The 14581-nt window shown below is 38.4% G+C and overlaps 1 protein-coding gene across 1 annotated transcript; it reads left to right on the top strand.

Moving 5' to 3' along the window:
* The first annotated feature begins 7432 nt into the window (after positions 1-7432).
* On the top strand, positions 7433-7768 carry LOC129875700 (uncharacterized). The gene has a single exon (XM_055950966.1). The coding sequence runs from the start codon at positions 7433-7435 to the stop codon at positions 7766-7768; it is 336 nt and encodes a 111-aa protein (XP_055806941.1).
* The last annotated feature ends 6813 nt before the right edge of the window (positions 7769-14581 follow it).

Below are 14581 nucleotides of genomic sequence, written 5' to 3'. Positions count from 1 at the left end.
CAAAATGCATCAATATATATGAAAACATACAAGCCGACAAGGCTGTAGTACTATATATAGGGTCGTTCCATAACACACATATCCGCAAGCCGACAAGGCTGCCACAATATAGGGAACGCCCAAAATCACAAGTCATATCAGTACAGCTGTACATACATATATATATAACTCAGATCCCACTCATATACAGGCACAACCCACATACGTATCCACAGACCTCTAAGAGTAAGAAAACAGTAACATAAGGCGGGACAGGGCCCCCACCATACCCGTAACCAAACGAATATATACACCACGTTTAGTACCAAAATCAGGCTCCAGCACAATGGAGCACTTCTGGACTGCTGAGTGGGACTCCTACGCTGACGGATCCCCAAACTGTGTACCTGTACCAGCGGGCATGAACGCAGCCCCCCATAGAAGGGGGTCAGTACGACATATGTACTGAGTATGTAAAACATAATATGGCACAACTGAACACATATCTGAAATAGCGAAGCAGGGGATAACATATCATATGAAAACTTATACTTGTACCCTGTGAAGTGTCAAAACATGCATGTTCAAATTATATCGTATAGCCGGCCCTATCAGGGGTCCGGTGGATACCTCTGTAATATCATCACAGCCCAATGCCATCACCACCTTATTACCACATATCATCATATATATATATATACACGTATCCCGGCCCTCTAGTGAGGGACTCGAGGAATAATGCAGTGAGTTGCGCACGAGAACATATCCTGGCCCGGGACTCAGGGAAAGATGGGTCATAGTATACACGAGTAGATTAATGAGCAACTATATGCAATTTAAATCATTATCGAAGACTCAATCGTAGAAGAAAATTAAGCTATTGTCTGAGAATCAGGATTGTAATGTAATCACCTTAAATGCCCTTTAAATGCCATTAGGGGCTATACTAGTTAGTGTTTTAGGGTCCTTAGACACGTACTAAGATAATGCTAACTGCTTAAGGACTCCAGAATACATGTTTTTATATAGTCCTTACAACTAGGAGCCCGTATATTCATTAAATCCTTAGTATAGGTAAGGCTCAAGGAAAGTAGCTTAACTGTTATAAAATTTCATTACCCAGAAGTGAATAAAAGACACTTAGGAATGGAATTACTTCAGAGATCACATCATTGTTTACTTACCTCTACGACATGCCAAAAGAAGAGAAAGAATAGGCTTTACCTACCTCTTATGGATTTCCCGTAATCGTGTCCACGTCGTTGTCCTCGAAACCTATTTAACATGGAAGTAAGGAAAGTATTAACAATCTTAGACTTTTCAGCAACTTAGACTACCTACGAGTATTCATCGAGCTCGTCCCCTCGCTCGCACCCTCGACTAGTTCCTTAACCAGTTTAAGAAGTTAACAAAAATCGGACAGCACCTCCCCTATAATGTGCCCTATCCGAATACACAACCATGTCCTTAGAACCTGCAGCTAACCAACAATACAACCAGCAGCCCAAAAATATACATATTACGACAATATTACACAATATAAACCCTCAACAATTTACTCAAAACTAAGATACCAAAACTAGAGTTTTTAATCTTTCTTTCGCGAATTCTTTAATTGCAAAGTGGAGGGTCGTGTGGCTGAAACCAGCAGCCACCCATGCCCTTAGCAACACACATTCCAGCACCCTAACAACTCATCACACGACCAGCAGTCACATACCACAAGTACGAGGCATTATTCGATTACAATTAACTATAGCGATTCCAATTTCGCTTATTTCGAACGTCGAACTTTTGAAGCCTTTTCCCCAACTTCCAGCAGATAATAAGGTGTATAATACACTCCAATTTAACATCATAAACTTCAAATTAAAGGGGAAGAACTTACCTTTCCCGAAATTGGTTAAAACTAGCCGAAATTGTACCTCGGAACTTCTTCAATGTGCTGAAATTGAGCGGGCTGCTTGTGGTACTTCCTTGCTGCCCCAAATTGAGTTTTTAGGTTATAAAACACTAATATACAACTTAGGGAAATGTCAAATAATTAATTCACGGAACGAAACCCGGAAGCTTACCCAACAAGGGTCAAATCCGTAACCCTCTCCCTTGCCCCTTTTCACGTTTTCTCCTTTTTTTTTCCTTCCAAATTTCAGTTGCAACGCTGGAGTTTCAGTTCCATAAACGTCTTAAAACACATATATACGTATCCACGTACTTAATATACACCGTATATAATTAATTCACGGAAGAAAGTTGAGAAACTTACCTTTAATTTTCAAGAACCAAAGTTGCCTCTCTTTTCTCTCCTCACGTATTTTTTTCTAAGTATAGCAGCTGTTTTTGGGATAAGTTAACAGCTGAAACATTACATATTAATATATATATAATGTGACACGTGTCATCCCCTAAGGGTGACACGTGTCGGGCCATCATTGGGCCACTTCAACCATGCGACCAATGGGGTGCTGCCACGTGGCAGCGGGGTCCACCTCCCCCAAGCAGGTGGGTCACCTACTTGACCCCAAGTAGGTGGGTCACCTGCTTGCTTAGGGCTGCCACGTGTCACTCTCCTATTGGCTGCCCCACAAATTTTTTTTCCTTTCTCGTGCGTTCGTAATCTCGTCTTAGTTTAAGAGCCTATGTCATTCATGCTATGGAAGCTTGGTGTGTACTCAAATAGATTTAGGTAAGTAAACTTCTAAGTTAGAGGCGTACGTAAGCAAATCAAGTCCTACGACTCATCGCTTGTCCTCCAACTTCCTCCGACTTCTCTTGACCTTATCTCCAATCTTCCCTACTATGGGGTGTCACATTCTCCCTTCTTAGAATTATTTAATAGTGTCGTAACTTAGGCGGATCACATGATAGCTTCTAAGTAGCTTTAGGAACCTTTCGAGTTCAAGAATGTGGGGTGTAACATGTACAAGGTTTGACGAGTCGTAGAAATGACTCTTCCTACAGGGTTTGGGAAAACACCCTGAAAACTAAGTGATGAGTCAGCAATTTAGACTCATTTATAGCTCAAAATACAAGATATTAGTGTCCTCTTTGCCTTCTTTATGCCCAAAACTGACATCAAAGTGACCATTTGCAGGTGGAAGGTGTTAGAGATCAATAATGAATTAAAAATTGAAGAAAAGAAGTAAAAAAAAAGGGACAAACTTGGGGAAAAGAGAGATTGAAGCTTGCAAAGAGCCCATGCATATCGCCAAATGGACAACTAGATCGCTCATCTCATGAGTAATCAAAGACATAAAGTGGACCACTTTGGGTAGAACTATGAACAATCGGTGATACACCAAAGTGAGTTGGGTGAGTTGCATCGTGATAGCCAAATGTTAGTGGAAAGAAAGGTTCGAGAGAATCAGGAAAGGGTGAGAGGCGAATAACTTCAGCGATTCGAGAATGGTGAAGGACAGCAAGTCTAAGTTCGCCTAATATAACAGATCCTTAGGGAAAGAAAGATATTAAACACCCATGTGAGAGATGAACAAATAATGACTTGCCGAACACTTTAGAGAGAAAGATCGATCTCGCCTAACTGAAGATTATAGACTGAAGAAGAAAAGTTTCAATAGGAAAGTTGACGACAAATTTAGCGATTCGGCGAACCCGACTAACATCACTGAAGTGTTTCTTAGTGATAATTTTGCCTAATATTTTACAATGTAGACTGCGAGTTAAGAACCTGAAAGCTAACTTGGGGTTTGAAATTTCAATTTTAGAGATTTTATATTTTAGATTTGTATTTCAATCTTTGCTGAATCAAATGGACGATAATTAATTTGGTATAATTTCTTTAATTTCTGCAATGTGTGGATAAATTCCCTACTTCTAGGGGGTTGCTATTAAGTTAGATTGTTTTTCTACATTTGGGTTTTTGTTACAGTTTATTAATTGTTAATTGTAATAGGTTTTATTAATTTGATATTGAATCAATTATAAAATGTGGTTGGAAACATTTTTCTATGTTAGATATTCTTTATTAGCTAGAAATAGTAATGGGAAGTGATAGAATTAGCAAATAACCATTGATTTATGTTATTAATTGTAATATCTCGAGAGAGATAAGGTTTTGGTAAGGATTGGGTTAGTTTTTATCGATTGCATGTTTAGGCTTGAAAGTGCTAGCATGTAGAAATGAATAGCAATCAATAAATGCTATATCATGTAATTGATTAATCCTTGCCTATCCATTGAGAATGAATGATGTTAAGATGTACCTCTGCCCTTATTAGAACCTCAATCTTACTTTGCACCTCCCCTAGAAGCCTTTGTTAACTTTTTATAAATCAAATTGCTAAAATCATTCTAATATCAATTCTTGATATCTCTCATAATTTTGATAATGAAATATACAGATTTAAATTATGTTATAATTTACTTGTTTTTATGCTACAAAAGTCTATAACACATTCTTACTTTGTAATTGAAGTCTACTCTTAACCGTTCCTTGTGGGATTCGATCCCGACCTCACAAGTTGGGTTTATATTGCTAGCGATCTCTTACACTTTGAATTGTAAGAAGTGTAGTTTGAGCATTATCAAAAATGGCACCATTGCCAAGGAATGGTGAGTAGATTTCTTTTAGTGAAGTGGTTTGTGGATCTAGTTATTTATAGTAGGACTATTTAACTATCATTGTTTTTTTTCTCATTGATAGGTGAAGAAATAAGTGTTAATGGAAGTAATGCTGCAGACATGAATAATGACATTAGAAATTTGTACAATGTTAATGTTGATCAAATGGGTAGCACTGGAGCTATAAGATTACCCCCTACTGTGGGTAATGCTATCTTTCATTTCACTGGTACTATGTTATAGCTGTTGCAAATGAAAGGGTTCTTTAGAGGCCTCGCTCATGAGGATCTTCATGATTACATCAGGAATTTTATGGATATATGCAGTCCCTTTTCATTCAAAAACATATTGCAGGAGTCTATTCGATTACGATTGTTCTCTTTCTCTCTTATGGGGGAGGCAACCAAATGGCTAGCGGAATTACCACGAGGTTCGATTACCTCATGGGATGAGCTCACTGCAGTATTCTATGAGAGGTTCTTCCCACCATCCAAGATGTTGAAGCTTAGGGAGAGTATTCAGAACTTCAAACGGATTGATAAAGAACCACTACATGAAATGTGGCTCAGATTTTCAGAAGTTGCTACTGCAATTTCCAACACAAGGGCTGCCTAACAATGTGCTATTACAGTACTTTTACTGTAGTATTGATATGATAAACAAAGGGGTAGCCAATCAACTTGTTAGGGGCAGTCTTATGCGTCAACCTCTCACCATTATTATAGCTCTGTTAGACAAAATAACTAATATTAATAGTGCTTCGCATACTTGAAAATACCATGTATCCTTCTCCATGTCGGGATGACTAAAGAGAAACTTTAGAAGGATCATGCAAGGGACAAAAACATGGCTAAATGATGATGCAACTAGATTTGCTATCAAAACATGTTATAGGGGGAGGTTATAAAGCAGTAAATGTAGTGGATGCAAATATTGGAGCAAACTCGGAAGATGCCATATTAAAGGCCTTGTATAATAAAGAGGTGCAATATTTAGCAAATCAGCTGGGGGGGGTTCTCGACTAACCTTCCCAAGGATGGGTGGGAATCAAGGTTGGAACAAAGAATGCGAAAATAGTTAGAGAGATAGGGACTAGCATGATAGAGAAAATACTTGGAGAGATGTTCATGGTGATCATGAGAGATATATTCCTCCTCATCAAAAGCCTAAGAAGGTGAGTGTTCATCCAAAAAGTTATCATACGAAAGATATGCTTGCTATGATTTTGAATAAAGTCGAAGGGTCGAATAAGGTGTTGACAGAAATGAAATATGACTTCTTTTCTTTAAATCAGACGATAACCTCGTATTCAGTATCAATCAAGCAATTAGAAGCTCAAATGGGTCAAATCTTACCTTATCTTAACCCAAGACCAAAAGGAGGTCTCCCAGTGATACCTTACCAATCCTAAAAAGGACAACGCACAATGCATGGCTATTTTGACAAGGAGCGGAAAAATGGTTGGTGTGGATGTGCCAATTAACGAAGTTACAAGTTCAAATAAAGGGAAGACCAATGTGTTAGAAAGTGGTAAGCTTGTTGATGAGATTAACAATGATCATTCAAATCAAGTGAAAGATGCACCGACAAAGATTGATTTCGGTGCGTCTCCTAAGTCCAATGTGGGTGTTGTCCCATGGGTGGTTCCTACAAAGCCATTTCCAAAAGTAAAGCCTCCATTCCCTTAATGCTAGAAAAGGAAAGAAGAGGATATCAAGTTTCAAAAGTTCCTGTCGGTGTTCAAGACTCTCTCAATAAATTTAACTTTGATTGAAGCTTTATTGGAGATGCTCGTGTATGCGAAGTTCATGAAGGAGCTTATGCCAAAAATATGTATTATGTACTTTGAAACTATTGAAGTGTCTGATAGCTGTAGTGCAATTATGTCAAGAAATATTGTGGTAAAAAAGGATGATCCTGGATCATTCATAATTCCATGCATAGGGTTGTACCAATTCGCCAAGGCACTTTTCCATTTGGGTGCAAGCATATACTTGATGCCCTAATTTTCAAGCAGGTCTGGTTGGGTGAAACTAAACCAATTACTATGCGGTTACTCTAGGCTGACCGAATAATTAAGTATCCCATCGGTGTACTTTATGATATATTGGTAAAGGTTGACAAATTCATTTTCCCCACGGATTTTGTTATTCTTGATTGTGAAATTGATGCGGAGGTGACAATTATTCTAGGTAGTCCATTCTTGTCTATTGGATGAGCTTTTGTTGATATAGAGAGTGGTGAATTGAATTTTTGGGTAAATAGTGAGGAAGTCACTTTTAATGTTTGTAAGTCAATGAAACAACCTAGTGATCTTCAGGTCATTTGAGTGATCGATGTTGTGGATGAAAATGTGGCAAGTGTGCAAGAAGTTTCTAATATTTGGGATTCATTAGCTACAGTATTGCTAAGCTATAATGGGGAAGAAATCCCCAACTATGATGGAGTGGTAGCAAGACTTACGGGTATTAGTTCTTACCCCAAAAACCTAGTGCGGTTAGAGATTTATCTAAAAAATAGAAATTCACCACCTGCCAAGCCATCAATAGATGAACCACCTAAGCTTGAGCTTAAGGTACATCCATCTCATCTTAAGTATGTGTTCTTGGGGAAAAATTCCACTTTGCCTATCATAATAACTGCTGATTTAGTTGAGGAATAAGCGCATGCCTTAGTGAGTGTGTTGCGGAGATTTATCAAGGCTATTAGGTGGACCATTATCGATATTGTAGGCATTCATCCTGGTATATGTACGTACAAGATTCAACTAAACACCGATAGAAAGCCTAGCATCGCACACCAAAGAAGATTAAACCATTCAATATAAGAAGTGGTGAAGAAAGAAATAATTAAGAGGCTTGATGCAGGTGTTATGTATCCCATCGCTGATAGTAAATGGGTAAGTCCGGTGCAATGTGTTCCTAAGAAGGGTGGCAGGACTATTGTGCCAAATGAAAAGAATGAGCTTGTCCTGATGAGACCAGTTACTGGTTGGAGAGTATGTAAAGATGAATGCTTACATGGAGAAAGATCATTTCCCTATGTAGTTCATGGACCAAATATGGATCATCTTGTAGGCAGGGGTTGGTATTTCTTTCTAGATGGATACTCTGAGTATAATCAGATTTCGATTGCTCCAGAGGATCAAGATAAGACAACTTTCACATTCCCATATGGCACCTTTGCTTTTAGGAGGATGCCTTTTTGATTATACAATTCACCCACAATTTTTGAAAGGTATATGTTATTCATATTTACCGACATGGTAGAAGATACCATGAAAGTTTTTATGGATAATTTCTCGATGGTGGGGTATACATTTGATGCTTGCCTTGAACTTCTTAGTCAAGTGTTGAAAAGATGTGTTGAAACAAATCTTGTATTAAATTGGAAGAAGTGCCACTTCATGTTGAAAGAGGGTATCGTATTGGGACATAAAATTTATCGACATAGTATTCAAGTGGACCAAGCGAAAGTGGAAGTGATTGCACATCTCCCCCTCTTATATTGGTAAAGGGTATCCAGAGCTTTTTGGGACATGTCGGTTTCTATCAAAGGTTCATCAAGGATTTCCCAAGGTGGCTTATCCATTGTGAAAATTTCTTGAGAAAGATAGTGTGTTCGAGTTTGATGATACTTGCATCAAAACCTTCTTTAGTTTGAAAGAGAAGCTTATTTCAGTTCCTAATATTGTGGCTCAGGATTGGAGTATTTCTTTCAAACTTATGTGTGATACAAGTGGTGTAGTGTTGGGGACTATTCTTGGCCAATGAAAGGAAAATTTATTTCACCCTAAATACTATGATATCAAGACGTTGAATGTAGCCCAAAAGAACTAAACTATTACTAAGCAAAAGTTGTTTGCTGTTGTTTATGCATTTGAAAAGTTTTAGGCTTATATCTTGGGTACGAATGTAGGGGTTCATACCGACCATGTTGCAATCCATTATTTAATGGCAAATAAATATGCTAAACCGTAGTTGATCCTTGGGTGTTGTTGTTAGAAGAATTTGACATTGAGATGAAAGATTGTATAGGGTGTGAAGATCAGGTAGCAGATCATTTGTCAAGACTCGAATCAGAAGTGATTGTGTTCGTAGATCAAGAAATTGAGGAAGCCTTTCTTGATGAATCAATAATGAGGATTTCCTATACTTCACTCCCATTGTATGCATATTTTTCCAATTTCATTACGTATGGGATTATCCCAGATAATTTTAGTTCTCACAAATGGAAATGTTTCCTGTTCGATGCAAAGAAATATTATTAGGATGAACCTTATTTTTTCAGAGAATGTGTGGATCAAATGATCCGGAGATATGTTTCGGAGGTTAAAAGTCAACCAATCATTAATGGTTGTTATTCGTCACTGGTTAGTTGTCACCATACTAGGATCCGAACTACAGCTAAAGTCTTGCAAAGTGGATGTTATTATACTTCCTTGTATCATGATTCCAATGTGTTCGTGAAAAATTATGATCAATATCAAAGGCAAGGAGGCGTGTCTAGACGACATGAGATACCTCTTAACCCAATTTTGGAAGTTGAATTGTTCAATGTATGGGGTATTGACTTTATGGTCCCTTTCATAAGTTTGTATAGGAACAAGTATATTCTAGTGGCTCTGGATTATGTGTCAAAGTGGGTAGAGGCATTGGCCTTACCTAAAAATGAGGGCCGAAGCATGGTTACATTTCACAAGATATACATCTTCACAAGATTTAGGACTCCTCGTGCTATCATTAGTGATAGGGGATCTCATTTTTGTAATCGCATGTTCGTTTCCCTATTGAGCAAGTATGGTGTCACTCAAAAGGTGCCACATCCTACCATCCACAAATAAATTGGCAAGTTGAAGTATCTAATCGGGAGATTAAAGCGATCTTCTCTATAATAGTGAATCGTAATAGATCGGATTGGTCCCGGAAGTTAGAGGATGCCTTATGGGCCTATGAACTATTTACAAGACACCAACTCGTATGTCCCCATACCAACTGGTGTTTGAAAAGGCTTGTCACTAACCAGTTGAATGGGAACATAAAGCGCAATGGGCCTTGAAAAGTATGAATTTCAACTGGGAATCAGAATCCAAAGATCGAGTGGATCAACTACACGTGTTAGAGGAGTTCAGGCTCCGATCTTATAAGATTTAAGCTATCTACAAAGAAAGGATGAAGAAATGGCATAATGCTCACATTTAGAAACGAGATTTTAGAGTCGGTGATTTTGTATTGCTTTCTAACTCTCGTCTCCGATTATTTCTCGTGAAGTTGAAGTCTAAATGATTTGGCCCTTTAAAGTCGTTTGGGTGTTTGAAAATGGTGCTATGGAGGTACAAAATAGAGACATGATGACATTCAAAGTTAATGGAAAGAGCCTTAAGTTGTATCTTGGTGTTGGACCTAGTCTCGAAATGATTGAAGTGGTGTATTTGGACAATGCTTGAATGAATGTCCATGTTGTGCCCCAATATTAACTACGTCACTTCTTGGGAGGCACCCCAAGTTTTAATATTTTCAATAATTGTGTGTTCATTATGTAGGTTGAAATTGGACTCCATCAAAAAGTTTCAATAGGCTAGTAATTGGGCCTAATCGGTGAGCCGCCAAACCTGACTGGCAAGCCTGTTGGGGATAGCCTTTTAGGCACAAAATGGAAAATTTAATCTTGAAGGTTCTGGGTATTTTGGCGAGCTATATTCCAATTTGGTAATTCGCCGACCTAATAGAGCGAGCCCGCCTTAGCTCGCCTTTTTGCTCTTTGGATGACCTTTAAAGTCCCAGGTGTTCTAGAATAATGGGAAATATAATTCATTACTCGGCGACTCACCGATTCATCTTGGCAGGATAAATATTCCTCGCTGATTCAATCAACAAGGAACCTCTAGGGCTCAGCACAATCCGCGATCTAAGGTCTTATCAGTGACTCACCTAAATGTTCAACGGCGTTAGTTGAAGCTCACCGACCTAAACTGCCACCTGGATTAAAAGGGCCATCTTTCATTTAAACTTCAAACTCTTCAAATTTCGCTCCTTAATCTTCCTACACTATTCACCTTCTCTATTTACCTTATTTTATTTGAAGTTCTTTCATTTAATTGTCAATCTTTTGTGCATTTGTGTGATTTATACTTATGTTCTCAACTATCTTATCTTACTCCTCATCTTAGCAAATTTTCCAGGTGTGTCTCCGTTGTTCAATATTGTTTATTGCTCCTAGTATTGTGTTCATACTTTGAATGGCTCAGATGTTCCTAACTTTAGGATTGATTGGGCCTATGGTTATGAAGTCGTTTTCTATCATGAATATGAAACTTTTAATATTTTTTATAGATTGAGAATCATGTTGAGAAATTTGGCCTAAATTTCATTTGGGTAACTTTCAATGTTAAATGTTAGGGAATAGGTTTGATAGCCCATTTGGGGGTAAATTCTGAGTAACCCCAAATCCATGGATTTCTGATTTTACCCAGTGATAAATGGGTGACATCATTCTTAAGGGCAAAGTTTGTCAAAATCATGGTGAATTGCTTAGTTTCGAAGTGAGGTGGTATTGTTATGCTGTTGTGTAATGGGGGGAGTTCCATTGTTTTGTGAAAACTGTATGTGGGTATGGTTGCAATACCTGTGGTGGAGTGTTACTCAGAAAATTTGAAAAAACAAATTATGGATGTGGGTTGAGTTTACTCGCCCTTTTTAGATATCCAACTACTCTTGCAACCAAATTCTTTTTGTTACTTTTGGCGGGCTGCCCCTGCCCGCCGATTATGTTCGGCATTTTGCCATTTTGTATAGAAGGTCACCTATTGAACTATGCTATTTTCTTTTTGTGTTTGGTGAGCTCAACTGAGCCTGCCCATATAACTTTGGCGATTCGCCCTTTTATGTTTGTGGGCATCAGTTATATATCATGTATTTGATTGCATATTTTTTCTTTAATTTGTTTTTGCACTCAAAAATCTCCCCATGTGCTTTGCTTGTGTGTATCTAATGTGTAGGTATGTCTCGAGAAAAGCATATTACATATTATCTTATTGAAGAGAATGATCCAACACCTTGAAAAAAAGCGCGAGCTATTACTATCAATGAACCAACTGCATTTTGCCTCCCCACCAACGACCATCTCGATGTGTGAGTCATAAAGATAAGGGGAAAGTCAAATGTCAAGTGATTGCCTACTTCAGTTTATATAAGTCCTTGTGTCATAAGGAAAGGCCATGATGCCGAGGTGAGGGGTCCACCACTCCAGTGCATGCATCTTTTTTTGAAACTCAGCCTACTATGTTCACTATAAAGCAAGGCCACGAGCATGCCTGTACTAAAATGCGCTCTAAGGCAGCTCATGACCAAGCAAAAAATAGGGTAATTCTCATGGTAGCACCCCATTCAATGAACTATTTAAAAGCAGCTACTCTTCGCACAATCCTAGAAGAGATATGACTATGTACTGATGGAGTAGTCGACAGGTGTCCAGACATTTAGAGGACTATTTAATTCTACCAATTTGAGTGGTTCACTAGAGCTTGGATTTCATATGTTCCTTCTTGGGTTTGTGAGTTTTATGAAGCTTATGCAAATGTCCTTCCAAAGTGTAAGAAAAAGGCAATTGCAGTAGGGCCACTAGAAATTGTAACTATTCGTAGAAAAAAGGTAAAATGCAATCAGTCTGATATAAATGATGCATTGGGCTGTACTTACCAGGGTCATTACTCTCCAGCGGACAAACTCAAAACATGCACCTTAGATGATTTAAAAGGATGGTAGCCCCATTGATCTCATTTATTACTCCATCGTGGATAGAGGTAGGGGCTGTGATCGAAAAAAAGGATATCAACATAGTTGCTCGGTATTGGTTTGGTTTTATCAGTAGTATGCTCATGCCTAGTGAAAATGAATCTATCTTACAGCATCCCAAATTTGTGTTATTGTGCAATATCATGGCTAGGAAGCACCTAAACTTAGGTGCTATTATTGTTCTAGAAAATTTCTTGAGGTTCAGGCAATACCAAACATCACTGCTCTTCCCTATTCTGATCACCAACTTATGTGAGCATGCAAGGGTACTGTTTATTGAGTCTTCATATATGAGAGTAGTATCTGTATCATCTAGTGACATCCGCCGGATTGAGGAAGATTATTTGCGTGATGTTGAGTCAAGGAGGAGGCCTCCACCGGTTGACACTACGCTAGTGGTTTATACAGAGTCTTTAGATATGGGTATTGTTCCTTCTATTTCTGATATACCGGGTTCATCATCTACTCCATTTTCTTCTACCTTCCCTATAACTAGTTTTATATCTTGACCTTCATTGGCATAAGCTATGATCTACAAAATAGGCAATCTAGCTTATTTGGCTCATGTAAGGGCCTCAAGATTTGAGATGGTGGTTTCCTCAATGATCTTCACTGTTATTGAGGCCACTCTTGCACCATTACGAGCTGAGGTAGTAGGCCAGCGGGTCACATTGACTGAGATAACCAAATATCTAGCCATTCTCATCCTTTGAGTTGAGGAGTGTGAGAAAGGTAAGAGGCCCTCTACTGAATTAGAGTCCATTCAAACTAATATTACTGGGCTACGAAGGGATATGGACGAGTTGAGGTCCATGGATATATTGATGTTGTGGGGTGGGTGGATGCTCTCGAGGGTCCTGGTTCGGCGCCTTCTCTTGCACATGATCCTAGTGATTTTGTTGCTCCTTCAAATTCTTTGGCCGGAGTTGTACCCATTGATATTGTTCCTCCAGCCATTACAACTGGAGGCTTTTCTGTGGTTGGTATTACTAATGAGGAGCTCTCCGAGACTGATGAGGAAGACTTTGAGTCGCCTGAGTTGAGGGATGAGGAAACGTATGAGGGCCTTGTTGATTTAGAAGATGTACAATTACAAACTGCCATAGAGTACTCTCTTACTGATTCTACTTGGCCCCGAGCTTATCCTTCTTCTGAGGCACCATCTCAGGTAACTTCTATAGTGCCACCGCCATCGTCTGCTGATATGATTGAGTCATCGGGCACTGATGCCTCAATTAACGTTGCCACTGCGGTCCAGAGATCTCCTCAGGCTTATCCTAATAGGGGGACACTTTTCTCACTCTCTTTTATTTGTTGTCTTAATTTTAGCATTGAGTACACTACTTACTTCTTTTTGTATGGTGAGGGTACCTAGGTACCTTCTTACCATTTTCATTTTGGGTTGTAAATAAATTTTTGATAATTCAATCATTTGTATATATTTGGTTTTGAAAACCTTTGGGTTACACCCCTACATAAATTATTATGTCCGGTGTTCATTTGCATAATCAAGTATCAATTTTGATCAATATCGATGACTTGAATAGTGCTTGTGATCAACGATATATTTTGGGCAAATCCAATAAGGCAAAGAAAGAACATAAGTCTTGTGTGAACTCTTGGCATCTCATTGTGACTGATTAAATTTCAAGTGTGAACCTTGTAATAATCTATTCATGTGAGCAGATTTTGTAAAGTTATTTTTGATGTTTGTAATTAGAATGCCATGAGTGGTGAGGTCTAACCTGAAAGACAGGCATAACAACATCTAGAACTTATCCCATTAGTCCAGCTGATTGTAGCGGTGATTGAGGGAGATAATCTTAGGCAAATTTCAATGAGTGAGCCTTGGGTGTGCGATTGAACTTGCATTGGAAATTGATTAGTCATCATTTGAAGTCTTGAGTGTGCGATTGAATATTGTAGGATAATTTGAACCTCATGTGCACTCTTTATGTTGTTTCTTATTGAACACTATTTGTAGTCTTGGTTTTGAGCTGATTTACTTCTTGATTTACTTGAAGACAAACTAAAGTTTAAGTTGGGGGTGTTGATGAGTTGGGTATTTGGACTCATTTACACCTCAAAATGCAAGAAATTAGTGTCCTCTTTGCCGTTGTTGTTCCCAAAATTAACTTCAAAGTATTCATTTGCAGGTGAAAGTTGTTGGATTTCAATCATGAATTATACATCAAAGAAAAGAAGTAAAAAAAGGACAAAATTGGGCA

This window comes from Solanum dulcamara, chromosome 12, assembly GCF_947179165.1.
Source record: "Solanum dulcamara chromosome 12, daSolDulc1.2, whole genome shotgun sequence".
Lineage (NCBI taxonomy): Eukaryota > Viridiplantae > Streptophyta > Magnoliopsida > Solanales > Solanaceae > Solanum > Solanum dulcamara.
This window is presented reverse-complemented; position numbering and strand designations above follow the sequence as displayed.